Below are 17,907 nucleotides of genomic sequence, written 5' to 3'. Positions count from 1 at the left end.
ATAATGAAGGACAGCAATACACTAGGGTTTTATCTTGCAAACTTTTATTTCTTAATGTGTTGTCATGTGTTTCACCTGAAGAAAAATTTTGCATCTTGCTTTTGTAGGAGCTGGAGGATCTGAAATTTATGCCCAGTTACAACAGCTGCAGCTTGGATCAAAGACCAGGCCTGACTGGCAATGCTGCTCATAAGTGTTTCCATTCTGACAGTGCCAGAAAGCATTTTTGTTGTTGGCCACAGGGTAGAGACCATTAGCTTTGCCAGCACAAAATCCGCTGCCGCTACCAGAGCTGCTGCCACTGCCGCCACCAGAGCTGCTGCCGCTGCCGCCACCAGAGCTGCTGCCGCTGCCAGAGCTTCCACCACCACTGATTGGGGGAAGGGGCTGGGCAGGAGGTGTGCAGCCTGAAACAGAAAAGGGCATCACACAGTCACACACAAATAGCAGTGGACTCATTTATGATCTCTACCTAATTACTTGTTCATTAGTTGTTTAGGAAATTTATATACTGCCTGTCTATACACAATAAATAAATAAAGTAGTAAAAATTGGGCAAAAGTTTAAAAACATTAAATATAAAAATGACCCCAAAAGCCCACCGAAACAGCAGCTTGATAAAAATCAAAAATGAAAGCATGAAAAATGTCAGAATCCTCATAGAAAGGATGATATTAAATACCCACAAAGGGAGTGGCCTGCAGGTACATGGCATAGGAGCTATGTCAAGGCTTAACAGCTTTATGTGTGGTCAGTACCTGAATAGGAGACCAGCTAGGAACCCTCTTAATATGGCCTTGAGGTTCATGGAGAGGTATGAAATGTAACACATACAAACACTAGCAAGAAATTTGAAAGGTTTGTTGACTAGATAACCTGTCCTGTGCTAGACTATATAGTTCATCAAAACCTGCAAAATGAATAATATTTTTCAGAATAATCTGAAGAACAATCTAAATATAACTGTTTTTCACTTATCTAGCCCTTTCAGTTGTTTATAATTTTTAGCACATTTGTCTCCACTCCAATCCTGTGAAGTTGAGAAAGAGTTGCTTGATCAGGGTCATTCAGTGAGCACTGTGGGCCAAGCAACGGGTTTGAATTTGGGCTTCCATATCCAACTTTAATATTCTAGTCACTCTACCATAGAAGATTTCAGCAATTTATTGAAAGATCAGAAAATTCTGTGAGAAGTATGCACTGTGTGAAACAGGTTGTGGACTAGATGGACCCTGGTCTAATCCAGCGTGGCTCTTTTTATGTTCTTATCTTTCTAATGTGGGTGACACTGCTAACATGTTTAAGGTATTTGTGGTTCTTCCAAGGTTGCTTCTTCAGTGCCAGTTTGGTGTAGTGGTTAAGTGCGCGGACTCTAATCTGGGAGAACCGTGTTTGATTCCCCACTGCTCCACTTGCACCTGGCTGGATGACCTTGGGCAAGCTGTAGTTCTGATAAGAGCTGTTCTTGAAAAATAGCAGTTTCTGCTAGAGCTCTCTCAGCCCCACCTACCTCACAGGGTGTCTGTTGTGGGGAGGGGAAGGGAAAGGAGTTTGTAAGCCACTCTGAGACACCTTTGGGTAGTGAAGGGCGGGGTATAAATCCAATCTCTTCCTCTTCCTCTTCTTCTTGGACTGCTATGGCCAGTGTTCCCTCTACGCTGAGTTAGTGTGAGCTAGCTCACAGTTTTTTAGCCTCTGGCTCACACATTTTTGTCCTAGCTCAGGAAGGATGGCTCCAGGGCAAACTAAGTTATGCAGTAGCTAAATTGCTTGCTCACAACTTTAATGCCAGTAGCTCACAAAGTAGATTTTTTGCTCACATGTCTCCACAGCTTTGAGGGAGCATTGGCTATAGCCATGTTGTAACAAGTCTGGGCTATACTGGTCACTTGGAATATGTAAATGTCCACCTACATTTGGAGAATTACTGTTAAATCCATTTATTACTGCAACTTACTACTGCTTTGCAATCCAAGGGCATTCTTCAGAGTGGTGATCAAGGGGAATTTGCCTTGATTGCAGAAAGTTCCAGTAAAATCATCCAGATCAATTGCCCATACCATGGCACCTCCAAAATTGTTCTGTTTCAGCCATTCAGCCTTTTAAGAAGGAAAGTTTTTTTAAAAAAATCCATCTGAAACCTGCAGAAACTGAGAGACTCTGATGTACCAGAATGAATGTACATGCTTGCGAAACTGGGTCCTGTCATACCTTAATGTTGAAACTCTTGATGTTGTCATAGCCAAGCCATTCATTGCCTTGGTAAGCATAGGGGACATCCTGAGGAGCATCCCAAGCTTGAGTGGCTCCATTCTTCAGAAAGGTGCAGATCTGGAAGAGGAAAGATGCCCATTTTTAGCCACTGACTTCAGTGGGTTTAGAAGGGTATAACTCTGCTTAGGATCGCAGGTAACAAAACGAAAAGATTTGTTTTTTCAGTAACAAGTATACCAGGATCTGAATCCCTCAGAGTTTATATCCAAACTAGTTTTACTACTTTTTAAAAGCATGGTTCTTAGGCTCCTCCAGAAGATTCTAATGGTCCTCCATCACCTACTGCTGGAATCTATGCTCTAATATTAATAAGTACATTAAAGTTATATAGTGAACCAGTATTTATCTTCCAGGGAGGACTAGAAAGCCCTTATTCTGAATGGATTAGTACTTTAAACATAATTTTAACATTTAATAGGAAGTGAAGAATGCAAGAAAATGGGATTAAAAAATTCAGCATTGACTATTACATGATGTCATTACTTAAGAAGTTAGATATCACAGGGATCCGGTTCCAGGCTTGCTGACAGCGGGCATGAGAGGTGAGTTCTCCAGCTTACCAACTCACAAATGCTGTTCCTGCAACCTCCCAAGGTGTTCTCCCCCCCCAACACTGGAGAAATCTCCTGTAGAGAGAGCTCTGGCAGGGAGCTTTATCCGAGGACAACGATGGGTGGCGGCTCACTTCGACCATCGAGACTGCTCTGATGTGGGAGGCTGCTGAGGATGCTCATCAGACTATGCCAAGCTCAAACTGAGCCCAGAGGATTGATGAGAGCAAGGAAAGTGACTTTCCACACTCCTATAACCAGCAAAAAGATGATATCTTGTCTTCCCTTTTTTCTTTTCTTTTTTTGTTGTTGGAAGAGGAGTCACGATATTTAAAGAGCTGCCCATGAATTCATAGAAGAAAACTGAGCTATAGGGTGTACTTCTTTAAGTGGCTACTAAGGGGTACTCAAAGACTTTGATATAGACTGACAACTCAGGATTTGATGGAGGTTGGAGAAATGGATGAGAGCCGACGTGGATTTACTCACAGTTTATTTGTCTTTGGTTTTCTTCTTTCATGAAATATCATGGCTTTAGCCTCTTATAAAGTTGTTATAGTCAAATTCATCCCTAACAGGAGAGAAGGAGAGATGGAAGGACAGGAAAGGCAGACAACTTCCGGTGGAGCGCTAGAATGCGGAAGCTACTAGGAAAAACTGGAGCTAAGGAATAGTAGGACTAGAAGACTTCAGTACAACAGGAAAACCAAAGCAAGGCTCCTGGAAATTTCCTATTATATTTTTCTTTGCACTGTATACATAATAGATATTACAGCGGGGATTTGGGGGGGAAGAACCTAAACAATATGACTATGAACTACAAGATCTAAAGCTAAGGAACGATAAGATGGAAGAGGCACTGATAAAACTAGAGATGGAAAGAGCAGCTCTGGTACTGAGATTCCAGAAAATTCCAGAAAATATTGAAAAAAATCTAAAAGAAGAGATGGTACAAGCAATAGAAGAACAATTGAAAACAGGAACCAGTGAAGAAATTGTAAATGAGATTTAAGCAGTATACAGGAGGAACTCAACCTACGACAGAAAACATAAAATACCATGGGAAGTCCATATAAAATTTATTAGAAGATCTATGTGAGATAAGATCTTAAAAGCTCCTAGATATACCGTGGTGAGTTAGGGAAAGGCGTCAAAATTATACAATTTTAGACAACCTTTTAAGAACTAATAGTATATCATATAGATGGCTACTACCAGAAGGGATCTTATTTACATTCGAAGGTAGAAGACATAAGATAGATTCCATATTTAAAGTTGACGATTTCCTAGACAGATACGGGAGAGAGCTTGGACTCCAAGAAGAAGAGGTTAGTGAGATCGATGAAGACAATTGGGGACAAGAATCCGAAGGAACAAAAAGGAAACTAGGAAAAAGGGGGAGGGAAAACACAGAAGCTATACCCCCACAGATGCTTACCAGACTACAACAAAGGTATAAAATAACAGAGAATAAGAATAAAGAAAATGGAAACTAAGAAAATAAGAATACTTTCCATAAATGTTTACGGACTAAATGGCCCACAAAAGAGAATGAGAACTTTCCACCAAATTAAGAAATTGAAAGTAGCTATAGTATGTTTGCAGGAGACCCACATAAGAAAGGAAGATCTATGTGAAAATATTTAATATGCAAAAAATTAGGGAACCTTTTTGTTGCAGCAGATAATAAAGAAAAGAGGCCTGGCCATATACGTGAAGGACCATTTATATTCAGAATTGGCATATAAATCTGAAGATGGGAGAATACTGGACATAAAAATTCAGAGACGATCCAAAAAATGTTAGTGATAAACATATATGCACCAAACCAAAACCAGAAGAGTTTCTATGCTTCTTTCTGAGATATTATCTCCACCCAAACTTTTGACGAACTATGTATAATAGGAGATTACAACACGGTCCATAAGATTATGCATGGGATAGAGCAGATAGAGAAAGAGGTACTTTTCTCCCTTTCTCACAATACAAGAACTCGTGGGCACTCCATGAAATGGCTGAGCGGTCGGGTTAGAACGGATAAAAGGAAGTACTTCTTCACCCAAAGAGTGATTAGCACATGGAATTCACTGCCACAGGAAGTGGTGGCAGCTACAAGCATGGACGGCTTCAAAAGGGAATTAGATAAGCATATGGAACAGAGGTCCATCAGTGGCTATTAGCCACAAGGTATAGATAGGGGCTCTGGGGCAAGTGATGCTATGTCTTCTTGGTGCTTGGGGGGGGGTCAACAGTGGGAGGGCTTCTAATGTCCTGGCCCCACTGGTGGACCTCCTGATGGTACCTGGTATTTCTGGCCACTGTGTGACACAGAGTGTTGGACTGGATGGGCCTTTGGCCTGATCCAACATTGGCGTCTCTTATGTTCTTATGACAAAAATGTGGAATACAATAAAGCTCACCAGAGCTATGGCTTACAAAGAGAAAATGTACAAAATGTTTTATAGATGGCATTGTTCCCCCCCAAAATTAGTCAATTCAAATGTAATGAGTATATGCTGGAAGTGTAAGAAAAATGTTGGGTCTTTTTCTCATTTGTGGTGGGTATGTCAGAAAAGTCAAAAATTTTGGATAAGAATTCAAAAAATGATACGAGAAATAATAGGTACTAATCTACTATTAAAACCTGAGATTTATTTATTGAATATGATACCGGAGGGATATAATAAATTGGATTGGCATATGATAATATATATTCTAACAACAGCCAGAATTTTGTATGTAAAACACTGGAAATCGGAAAACATGCCAACGAAGGAGGAATTAACACAAAGGTTACTGGAGATGGCAGAATCTGACAGACTGAACACTTTATTACAAGGGAATGATGAAGAGACTTATTTGAGACTTTGGTTAAGAGTGTATAACTGGATACAAAGAATATTGGATTGTTAAGGCTCTCAGCATTGTATTTTAACTGTAAGCACAATGATTGTGATAAATGGTAAAAACATTTAAATAAATTCTAAAAAAAAGAAGATGTTAGATATCGCTGCATTTCTGGAAGTATTATTCCAGAAGAGTAGCCACAGTGAAAAGGCTGTTCGGTGTTGTTTGATTTTATGGCACCATGGAGATTAATCTCCAAGACCATCAAACTTGCTACGACCAGGGCTAGGGCGTTCTCGGTGGCGGCTCCTATCTGGTGGAATGAGCTCCCGGAGGAGATCTGGGCCCTGCGGGACCTTGTGCAGTTCCGCAGGGCCTGTAAAACGGAGCTCTTCTGCCAGGCTTTCGAGTAGGAGCCGCCACCACCACTATTCCATCAACGCTTTCCCACCACCGCACACCGTCATCATTGGTGCGGGTATCATTGGAGGGAGCAGGACGTTCCTAGGGGATGACAGGGTTGTGGGGACATACACCGCTGTTGTTATTCAGATATATAACATCTTAGAACACCATCTTGGTTTACAATTTGGAGTAAGTTTTAGAGCACCGAAAATCTATTTTTAAGAATTTTAATTAATTATAGTATGCTATTATTGTATTTATACTGTTTTTATTGTTGTAATCTGGCATTTATGCCCCTGTTAGCCGCCCTGAGCCTTCGGGGAGGGCGGGATACAAATCCAAATAAATAAATAAATAAATACAATTAATGAGTTTATATTGGCATGAAATCTTGCAGAAACAGCTTATTTTAATGCATAATAATTACTTTAAAAAATGCAGCATTTTAAAACTTACCACTGTGAAATTTGTCATCAATTAACACTTGATAAACCAGAGTTTTCTATCCCTCCCTCCCCAAACAATCCTAATTATAATAAATGTGGAAAGAAAACAGCAGAAGGAAGAGTGGTTAAGAAAGAAAAGGGAGAACAAAGGAGCATATAGGTGAAAGAATCAGGGAAGGCTGAATGTAGTCTGCACTTTTGAAACAATTTGGTGATCAATTCCTACTGCATCATCTAACAATCTCTGATTTTATTAAATTGAAGACTGCTACATTTTTCCTCTGGTCTCAGCCTGCTAAGGGCCTGTGTGTTCCATTTCTTGCTTGAGAGACATTTGATTAATCAATAGTTTTTGTATTCTCAAGTGGAGACTGCCACTCCCCCCCTTCTTCATCCTTTTTGTACAATTTGAAACCCAGTACCACCACACTGAATAAACTCTGTGACACATCCTATACAAGTGCCTGACACAAAGATTTTCCATGATGACCTGATAATTCTTTTTCTTCTCTCTTTCCTTTTTTTGTTTAACATAAGGCCTGATGAAAACAGTGAAGAACTCAGAAGTTTGCACACTGCTTTGTGATATTTTTGTTGGTCCTACTAAAAACGATGGTATGATTTTTGGGGTTTGGATTTTTCTGTGGACCAACTCATTTACGTACAATCTATTATCAGATTCAGTGAATAGTTTCCAAATAGAGTTAGAGACTTCATTCTCACAAAAGTGATATAGCTGTGTCTGGGCTGTACCATTTTAGACTACAGGTAGGGTTTTTTCATGTTTCATACAAAAAACATAAAAGAGCTGCCATCTCACAGAGATGGGCTGTTGTCTATACAAGGATTTAAATTATTAGTACAGAGGAACATTCAAATGTATGAGAGCTTTCCTGAATTCTGAAGGGATGCAGCCTGGACACAGGTGTACTACATCAATGGAAAGAAGGCCATAACTATGCAAAGCATCCCTTCTGTGGTATGTAATGACAACCAGAATTAAAATTCCCAAGCATTTTACTGGAAGAAGATTAGATGCTCACCACATGATGATTATATCTGTATCTGTTACACATACCTCATAGTAAGCCCAGAACCCAGATTGTCTTGTATATGGTCCAGCAGGCCCCGGCCCAGAAGTTGGAGCACCAACAGCACTGTTTGATGGGTTGCTGAGGATGAAGGTGTGTCCATATGTTGGGAATCCAACAATGAGCTTCTCTGCTGGGGCACCATTGTTCTTCCAGTAGTTCATGGCATAGTCCTGTAAGGAAAACAAAAGAGCTAGAGTTTCTCCAAGGAATTGTGGGTGAAAGTTGAATTGTACTATGTGTTAATTAATTCTTCTATTAAAAGTCCTTGGGTCAATCTAATCTGCTTTGTTGAGGCAGGTTTCACTATGCTGTAAGTGACTCATTTTTCAAAGCGTACTTACAACATTGAAGTAGATGTTGCCTCCAGTGTCAGCAGGTCCTTTATACAGGGGGCTGTTTTCTCCAGTGTAGCCTTCCCAGGAGCCATGGAAGTCATATGTCATCACATGGAAATAGTCTAGATACCTGTAGGATAGGGGATAACACAATGCCATTCAGTTTTTGTGTGAGAACTAGTTTTCTATACTGCTGGAATAACCATTGGAACAATGATACAAATAGTTTATTTGTAGCATGTAGTTTAAATTCTGTTAACTCTGTGTGTTTGTGTGTGTGTGTGTGTGTGTACCCACCCACACACACACACACACACACACACACACACACACACACACACTCATGTATTGGGCATACATTCCTTAAATCTGCCTTTACATGGCACGCCATTGTGATTTAATACTGTGAGCACTTTAATTTTAAATTGTTTAATTATTTAACTGTTTTAACTGTTTAATAGTTCAATTGTTTTTAACTGTTTACTATGCCAAACATTGTTAGCCTCCCTGAGCCTGCTTGCGGGGAGGGTGGGATATAAATGTAATCAATCAATCAATCAATCAATCTATTGGCTATCCCTGACCTGGATAGCCCAGGCTTGCCTGACCTCATCAGATCTCAGAAGCTAAGGAGGGTTGACCGTGGCTAGTATTTGGATGGGAACCTCCAAGGGATACCAAGGTTGTGACACAAAGGTAGGCAATGGCAAACCACCTCTGAACGTCTCTTGCCTTGAAAACCCCGTGGGGTTGCCTCAAGTCAGCTGTGACTTGGTGGCAAAAACAACAGCAACAAAAATCTTTAGGGAATGCAAGAGTAGTTGAAATGCTTTAGCATATACTGTAAAGGAAGTTTGCAGTATCAGTTAGCTTAGGTGTTTTGTCCAAACCTGCATGCTGTATTGGGTCATGCTATTGTCCAATAAGGGAGCTTGCACTTGCTTTAAAGAAGGGATAATCCAGGGTAGACCCTATGCAATTGTTTGTCCTAGGCATTAAAATAGTTTGAGGTCTTATGTGGCTTCCTTCCTTAAACCTATTAACACAACTGTACATGCAGTGAAATGTGAAATGCCATTGGCTAGTCTGGTACCTCAGGTAATGCTACCTATTTAACACTCCCAAGAGAAATTGCTTGCTAGATCTTCCGTTTCTACAGGGTGGGGTTTTGCAGTATCGTGTTCTGAGCATCTTGCAGTCCTCCCCCTAAAATATCCAGACACTAAGAGGGTCCAGCTAGCTGGGAGCTTTGTAATAGGAAGGACAAACTCAACATTCTTTGTGTCTTCATCTTGCTGCCATCTGCCATGGCTGATAATGAAGTCTCAGTCATTACAGTGCCCCTTCCTAGCTTCTGGCAAACCCTGTTGCTCCACAGCCTGGCTCATATTTAGTTTCTGGATTCCTTATCCACCATCAGCTGCTTCCTGCCATTGCCTGTTGACAGCCCTTTCCTTTCTTCCCTACAGTATCAGTTTCTTCACCAGTTCCATACTGAGCAGCAGAAGCACATACAACAGAGGAGGTCCCATGATCTATCGCTAGAACAAAGGTGCTGCTTGAACTATTGCTTCAAGCATCTGCCTAGGGTCACTCATCAGCCTATCTGATATTGTAGTACTCACTGGCCGAGTTCAGGAATCTGGTAGCCTGATTCGATGTTGGAAAGTCCGCCAGCCACAGCGGCAGTGACCATGAGCCTGGGTTTGTTTGTCTGACTGGCCTCCTGCTCAAAGGCTTCACGCATTTCCTGTAAAATAGACGGAGTGTTGCAAAAAATTACTTCTGTACTATTGAATGTTCTCCCCTAATTTTTACATAAAAAGAAATTTCTAATATATGACAGTAGTAAATCAAACAATATTTTCCAGTATTAAAGTGCTATAGTTCAGACTTCTTCCTAATGCTCTCCTAATCTTGATCCACAAGAAAACCTCAATTATTTTAATATTTATATATCATTCCAAAATATATGTTTAAAGCACTATGAGACATTGTCATAGTTTATGATGAAACAATGATTAGAATCCAAAAAGGATGCCCAGGGGGAATATTTGAGCATGCACTAAACCCCTGTGCCTTATTAGAAGGTGCCTTAGAAAGCATGCAAGAGGAAAGGGAAGTATTGATCGTGAAATAAAAACCCAAATACCCCTTGGACACAGGTGAATTAGTGGAGATTTTGGCATCCTATCCAATATTTTTTAAGGGTTTGTTCTCTGTTAATGGTTTTTTTAAAAAACACACAATTGACTAGTCTATTTTGTTTTCATTTATGAACTTACAGGAGGATCCACAGATCTAAACATCCATAGATGAATAATGTAGTTGATTCATGTCAGTGATAATTATTAGCTGCTGCATGTGTTTCACCAGCTAACCAAAGTTACCTTGGACTTAGCTAATCATAGGTGTTGCTGCTTGCTGAAATGATGATGCCACCTTACCTTAACCAGAACAGTAAAGAGGGCCTTATCCTGAGCAGTGCTGCCTCGGGAACCAGGGTACTCCCAGTCAAAATCCAGCCCATCAAATTCATACTGACGTAGAAATGTGATGACTGAGCTGATGAAAGTCTGGCGGGTCTGAGAAGTGGAAACCATTGCATTGAATCTAATCAAGAACCAAAGAAGAGGAAAGTTAGAAGCAGTTCTAGTATCCAGAATTTACTCCTCTCTATTATAGAATGTATCTTGTTGTTAAGTTAGGGTTGCCAAAATCTAGGCGGGATGTGGCGATCTCCCACTGTTACAACTGATCGCCAGACAACAGAGGTCAGTTCCCCTGAAAAAAATGGCTGCTTTTGTGGGTGGAGTCTATGGCATTGTACCCTGCTGCGGTCCCTTCCTCCCCCAAACCTTGCCCCCCCAGGCTCCACCCCCAAGATGTCCGGGTATTTCCCAACCCAGAGCTGGCAACCCTATGCTAAATATATCTGGAAGAGAAAATATATTGGACTTTGTTATAAAAAGGTCAAAGGATAATCTGTTCACCAGCCCCCACAGAGATCAACTCATACAATTCTGAACACAGTCATATAGCAGGGGCTTTGTAGACTGTTACCAAAGACCAAAAAACCCTAGAAAGTGCAAGTCAGTAAACCAATCCACAGAAGTAAAGGGGGGAGGAGGACCTTCACTGTCACTGTACAAAGAAAAATGGTTTAGGCCTTACGGTGCAGTTCCAAAATTCCAACCTCCAATAGCTAGAAGAGTCTTCAGTTGGGAATTCCTGTGAGGAGACAATGAAGAAAAGTTCAGCACAATTCTCTGCTTGTTGATTCAGCATTCTTTATCATAATAGCTACTTTCTTGAGGTAGAAGGGATGCCTTGTGAGTACAGAACAAAAGGGAAAAAATGCTAGGTGATAGGTGACTGGTGTATTATCATACAAAGCTTTGCATGATAATAAATCAGTCACCTGGCATTTCCCCCATTTTGTTCTGCTGGCACATTGTTAGGTAGCCCAGTTTTTCTTCATTCTTGTGTGTGCATAATATTTTGTCCATTTGTACTTCTAGATGGTTGAGTCTAATGGGCTATTCAGTTCGCTGCTATTCCAGTTTTGTACTCCTTTGCTGCTATTCCAGTTTTGCACTCCTTTATTGGAGCAATGTTTAGTTCAAAGTGTTTCCTTTATAGGAAAGAGGAATGGAGTGTTTTGGGTTCTTTTGGCAATGATATGTAGCAGTTGAGCAGCTAGTACATAAATATTGCAGCAAACACAAGATTAAACTCAGGATAATACAACTCTATCTCTGTTAGCACAGCTGGCCCCAAAGTGTTTCTCTAATCTTTCCATGGACTAACATTTTCACATGCAGGTTAGGACATGAGCCAAAATAAATTCTTCTACACTCCATCATGCTTCTCTTAGCGGAAAGCTATATGCTGCTTTTATTGATTTGCGTGCTGCATTCGATTTGATTTCCCATGCCCATTTATGGAGCAAATTGTAATGGTTATATATGCTGCCAAGTGGTACATAACCCTTGATAGATTGGCTAAATATAATACTAATATGTCAAACCTATGTTGGAAGTGTAAAGAAAAAGTTGGCTCTTTTTACCATATTTGGTGGTCTTGCCAAAAAAGTAAAAAAAATTGGGTTGGGGTCAATGTTCCCTCTAAGCTTTGGAGTCTTGTGAGCAAAAATTCTACTTTGTGAGCTACTGGCATTAAAGTTGTGAGTGAGTGATTTCGCTACTGCATAAATTAATTGGCTCTGGAGCCATCCTTCCTGAGCTGAGACAAAAATGTGTGAGCTGGAGACTAAAAAACTGTGAGCTAGCTCACACTAACTCAGCTTAGAGGGAACACTGGTTGGGGTGCATGAAATATTACAGCAAATACTAGGAGTTAATATTCCTTTCAAACCTGAGATTTTCTTGTTAACTGTAATTCCGGAACAGTATAAGAAACTAGAATGTTATTTGATTATGCACATAGTTACAGCGGCTAGAATTGTATATGCTTATAGGTGGAAGAAAGAAGACACACCATCAAAAGAAGACTTAATTTATAAAGTACTGGAGTACAACTTAACTATATTACTTCAAGAAAGAAACGAGAACATCTTTAAATATATTTGGTCAAGATGTTACAACTCTATAGAGAACCGTAGTTAATCGTGAACTGCGAATCATAAGCTATAAATGATAAAATAGTTCTAATTCTTGATATATAATTTGTGGCTAATATTGGAGAAGATATTTGTCCAAGTGGCAATATTGTGGGATGGAATTCTGTTTATTTTTGTACATATGTTTATGTAGGTATTTTGTTGCGTTATTAATTGTTCAAAATTTAAAATAATAATAATAGTATTTTAAATTAAATCATTTTCTTCTTACTATATGAAGCCCCTAGGATCACAGCAGCTTTAGCTAGGCTGGAGGTGATGCAGGTTTCCCTCTTGCGTAGTCTTTCGCAAGCTCCAAAATGCATTTCAAATCTAATCTACTGCTGGAATTTGGCTGTAGTCAACTTTCTCTTATGGCTTTGGTAACTGCAGTAAACTCTCCTTTTTATATTGTGAGTCCTTACCGAAGCCTTTAAGATGGACTCAGTTTGACTCTCATAGATCATCTTGGCATAAGCTAATGGAGGATAAGCTGTTGAGTTTAGGGTTTAATTTGTCCTCTTCTAATGATATACCAAATGTTAGAAAGAAGATTTTGGAATCACTGAAGAGATTAGATTAGGAGTTTATTAATTTAGATGCTAGGAGACAACCCCCTTTTGGGGTGCTTTTCAGCCCATCTTTCCCCCGTTTTGCCAAGTTATTTTACTTATTTAACAGTCTCTTGGCTAGAGTAAATGCTTTACCTATCTACCTACCTACTTACCTACCAACCATCACTCCTCATACAGCTTTCGTCTTCAGCAGAAATTAGAATAAAATATTAAAATAAAAGGACTTTACTTAGTATTATTTCCCTGGTATTTAATTATTGCACCTATAAATTTTGCCACTGAAAGAGTGACAGATCCCCGCGCTACAGCCCCCTGTAGCCTCCCCAGGCCAGCGCCGGAGCGCTGCGGCCCTGGAAGGCCAGAAGAGGCCCCCTGCCATCTCCCAGTGCCATTGCTGGAGTGCTGTGGCCCTTGGAGGCCAGAAGAGGCCCCCCCGCCTCCTCCTCCCGGGGTAAGTGAGGGATCCGTGGAGGGTGGTGGAGGCTTGATTGGGGGGGTGGGAGAGCCTCCCCCTCCCCCCATCTCTTTGAGCCAGCACCGGAGCGGGGTGAGGGATCCGCGGGGGTGGCTTGATTGGGGGGGCCTCCCCCCATCTCTTTGCCCTCTTTCTTTCACTCCTTTCCTTCCCCTTCCTTTTCTTTCCCTCCTTCTTCCTTTCTTGATCTTTCTCTTTCTTTCTTTCCCTCCTTTCATTCTCTCCTTTTCCTCTTTTCCTTCTTCTAGCCTTCTCGCTCTTTCTTTCCCTCCTTCTTTCTTTCTCTTTCTTTTCCTCTTTCCTTCCTTTTTTCCTTCTCTTTCACTCTTTCATTCCTTCTCTCTACACACTCTCTCTATCTTTCCTTCCCTCTTTCCTCCTTCTGCGGCCCAACTCTAGTGGGGAAGGGAAAGGGAGGCTTTTGAATATGCCTTCCCCCCTTTTGCTCCCCCTTCTGACATCACTTCCAGTGATGTCAGGGGGCGTTGCATAAGCTAATGAACTATTATGCTAATAGCCTAGTAGCTCATTAGCATACCATATGTTAATGAGCTCCTGCAGCTCTTTTTCTAGGAAAAGACCCCTGCTAACATCTAACCAAAGCTCCAAAGTGATAGCTCCAGAGCTATAAACCTTCTGCTAAGCTATTGATGGTGGAAAAAATTCTTTGAAAAATTTAGGCCGCTGACAGAAAAGCAGAGATTTGACTGTGGTATACGCAGGATCAGAATCACGGGGGTACTTTCACACATAGTTGCTATAGTCCTGCTCTCTTATATGTCAATATTGCCCTTTGATCTGTCGTAGAAATTATATAGATTGGCTGATGTCTTTGGATTTAGTGCAGAAATGCAGTAGGGGACCTGTATGTGAAAAAAATTCCACACTCTGTCTGTATTGTATGTATGCTACATTCATTTTCATTTGACTTCAGAACTTTGGAAGGGCTCATGGTTGCTTGTTTCTTGCTGTTAATCTCTAGATACCAGTATGAAACCTCAACATTTTCAAATAGTTCCTCTGGTGAACCAGTCTCTAAACCACACTGTAAGAAGATAAGCCAGCAATGTATTGGTAGCAAACTACTTACTGGTTCTTCAGTCCATTGAAAGACTGGTAAAGTGTGACATCATTCCATTCAATGGTAGCGATTTCATTGTTCTTCATGCCAGCAAATGCATAGATCAGCTGGGTACATAGGCATGGGTCGATGTTGTCAGGCTTGAATTTCCCAAGGCCTGGTCTGTACTGGGCCCAGTTGGTGAAGTAGCATGTCAGCTGGTAGGAAAAGCCTTATGATTGAGAGAGAAGTGGAGATGGGATTTGGTGTCAGAAATTATAGTGCTCCATGAAAATATCTTTACTTTAAATATGAACAACAAAATTTTACTTGGCTACACCATAGACAGTTCATGGATGGGTTTGTCACTCCTGCAGAGTTTGTCATTTGGGAGAGAGGATTTGTGGTGACGCCTTTAATGTGGGTTCAGTTTGCAACTCAATCCACAATGTCAGTATTCCCAAACCCACTACAAAGCTGCTCAATCTTGATCTAATGATGGTACAGTGAATGAGGTGACTGAGTTGTGTGCTGAAGAAATCCCAACAACCTCTTCAACACCTTGTGTGGAGCCATTCAAGCTGCATTTTGCACATATCCACATGGTCATGTGAATCAGCATTCAGGATGGAGACTTAGCAGTTGGCTAATTGAATTGTACAGGGATATAATGTAGATACTGATTGGCAGCCCAGTTGGTAAAATAGTCTGGATAGTCAGGGTTCTCATAGAAATCTTGGCAGGATCAGAGTTTTGAAATGCTGCTGTGCAGTAAAGGCAGAAAGCAGTAAAGTCTGCGACTGTAGGGCATGTTAATAAAGGCAGAGATGCATGGGGGAAACCCCCTAATAATTCTATATAGTACCTCTCTATACCTAGAGAGGAAAATATTTTACAAGAAGCATCTTAATATTATGTGCTCTCTTCCGAACAGATACACACTATCATAAGGTTCATTTATTTATTTCTGTCCTCCTGAGGCAGCACTATAGTGGCATAGAAGATGCCCAGTGAATCCATTGCTTATATTCCCACTCATTACTTACCCAGGTGAGCATTCAGCAAAAGCACCAGACCTTTGAAGAACATAAAAAAAATATTATCCGTTGAATTGTAAAGGAGCACATGTATTAGAGAGGCAAACAGATTCAAATCAATTCTGAGCCTAATATAATGTTTTATACAGGGTGATATTTTCCTGAGTTTTCATGCAAGAAAATTCCTAGAGCCTGCTTGGGGCTACATGAAAAAATATTCAGGAATCTTCTGGTCCACATGTACTTGCCCACATATAAAATATTACATGTTTAGCCAAATTGGTAAAGGAGATTCAGGAGAAGACCCTAAATCTAATCCATCAGAAGTCTAAATTTATACGACCAGAAAGGCATCCTCGTTGTAAAAGAAATTTGTGTAATCAAAGGTATAATTGATGTCCCCATTCCCACACTTAACCAGAGGCTCTAAGATAACTAATTATCTTACTTTAACAGCTTGACTGTCACCTGAGATCACAACCTCTGAAACTGATTAACAGATGTCTCTACTCAACATCAGATTCAGATATCTGAAATGTATAATAGATATCCTTTAGTTTAGATACCAAAATTCCATCTTTTCCTCTGTTTTTAAATTTTTGGTCTGGCTACATGAAAAGAGAACAAAACCATTGCTTACCATAGTAACCCATCTAGATATGTCACATGTTCTTTCTATCCAACTGTGCTTCATAAACCCTTTGTGATTCTAGGGGACTGCACTCTCTGTAATCACATCCCTGATTAGCTCTTCAATGAAATGCTTAAGTATGAAGTTTCATAGCTCGTACCCCAATAATTTTACATACAAAGCAGTAATTGTGGCCTTACCTGCAAGGAAGATCAGCTTGGCCATGGTTAATTCATGTACCAGTACTCCTTAGTCTCCCACGGCCTTTTATAGAGTGAGCTTTCTTCTCTTACCACTTGGTTCCTTATCAGTAAAGATAACCACATAGGTCATTTAAACAAATCTAACTGGTAGGTAATGGATAAATAAATGGATTTTCCATCCCACCTTTGTTATATGCCATTTTCTCGCATTCACTGGGTCTAAATAACAGCGCTAAAGTGATATCGTCAAGATAAGAGCCAGTTTGGGAATGTGTGTGTTCTAAGAGGTGTTAGTGGCTATTGTGTTCTTAACAAATTTAACAGTATTTGTGTTGCTATATAAATGTGGTTATGAAGGTATACCTTTGTCTAATGTTAGCAGAGAGAAAAGCTGTAGATAACTTTATCTAAAAGAAAATTCTGAAGGAGAGGGAACCCAAAGAACATTTATATTCCTTTTGTGCTGATGCTGGCATTTATTGTGGCAGCTTTTGATGGGCCAGTCTGAAGTCCTATGTTTAGCTACAACTCATGCTGAAGTTCACTGGCCCTGGCATGTGGAAATATTCAGTCTAATTTGTGAGTTTTTGAAGGAAAGGGCTGTTTGCTATAAATTTCAGTGAGGGCTGATTAAAAACTATCATGATAAGTCTGATTGAAGAACTAAAACAAAAAAAGCCTTTTATAAGTAAGGGATTAACTTCATGCCTTTGTTGCTTTTATAACTCAGATGGTGAACCAGTTAAAGTATTTGAATTTTAAATTCACTCACAGATCCTAAAAATATTATATGAGATAAACACATGAAATAAATTTCAGTAAAATTGATAGGAGATATAAATTACTACAAATATAATTATCTAGACTATAAGGTTGCGTATTTACATATACTCTGATTCAGGAAAACATCTGCCCACAGCCCCTTGTTGGATTGACGCAAAAATGTTTTGCCGGGTTTTATGTTTTGAAAACATATGTAATGCTAGTCTGTCCTAATCAGAGAAGTGATATGCCAATAGTTACACATATGAAAATCTTGGATTTTCTTTTTGATTTATTCAAACCAGCTATTTTAAAACAAACACATTTAGGTGATTACTTTATCCCTATAAATCTTTGGTTTGATAACGATTGTAGAACTAATCTAGCTAAGCTGCTACAGCTAGAGAAGGATTAAAAAAAAATTAATTACAAGAAAGGAAAAAAATGGGAACACTACTTTTCAACTTTTTTTGGCCTACTCCTTTCTGGAGTCAGATGAAGAAAATGAGATGCCAGAAGACCCAGAATGGCCACCAATATTCATTACAGAAATGGCCAATTTAATTAAAAGGTTAAAATCAGGGGAGACTC

The 17,907-nt window shown here is 40.0% G+C and overlaps 1 protein-coding gene across 1 annotated transcript; it reads right to left on the bottom strand.

Annotated features, from left to right (window-relative positions):
- Positions 1 to 126: 126 nt before the first annotated feature.
- On the bottom strand, positions 127 to 16,576 carry LOC107121891 (acidic mammalian chitinase-like). The gene is made up of 11 exons (XM_015424900.1): positions 16,552 to 16,576; positions 15,730 to 15,759; positions 14,714 to 14,915; positions 11,127 to 11,183; positions 10,400 to 10,565; positions 9,578 to 9,702; positions 7,959 to 8,082; positions 7,602 to 7,787; positions 2,212 to 2,331; positions 1,958 to 2,099; positions 127 to 407 (listed from the first exon to the last, which is right to left on the bottom strand). The coding sequence occupies exons 1-11, from the start codon at positions 16,574 to 16,576 to the stop codon at positions 127 to 129; spliced, it is 1,458 nt and encodes a 485-aa protein (XP_015280386.1).
- Between the last annotated feature and the right edge of the window lie 1,331 nt (positions 16,577 to 17,907).

Source organism: Gekko japonicus, unplaced genomic scaffold (assembly GCF_001447785.1).
Source record: "Gekko japonicus isolate JY-2015 unplaced genomic scaffold, Gekko_japonicus_V1.1 scaffold1404, whole genome shotgun sequence".
NCBI classification, from domain to species: domain Eukaryota; kingdom Metazoa; phylum Chordata; class Lepidosauria; order Squamata; family Gekkonidae; genus Gekko; species Gekko japonicus.
This window is presented reverse-complemented; position numbering and strand designations above follow the sequence as displayed.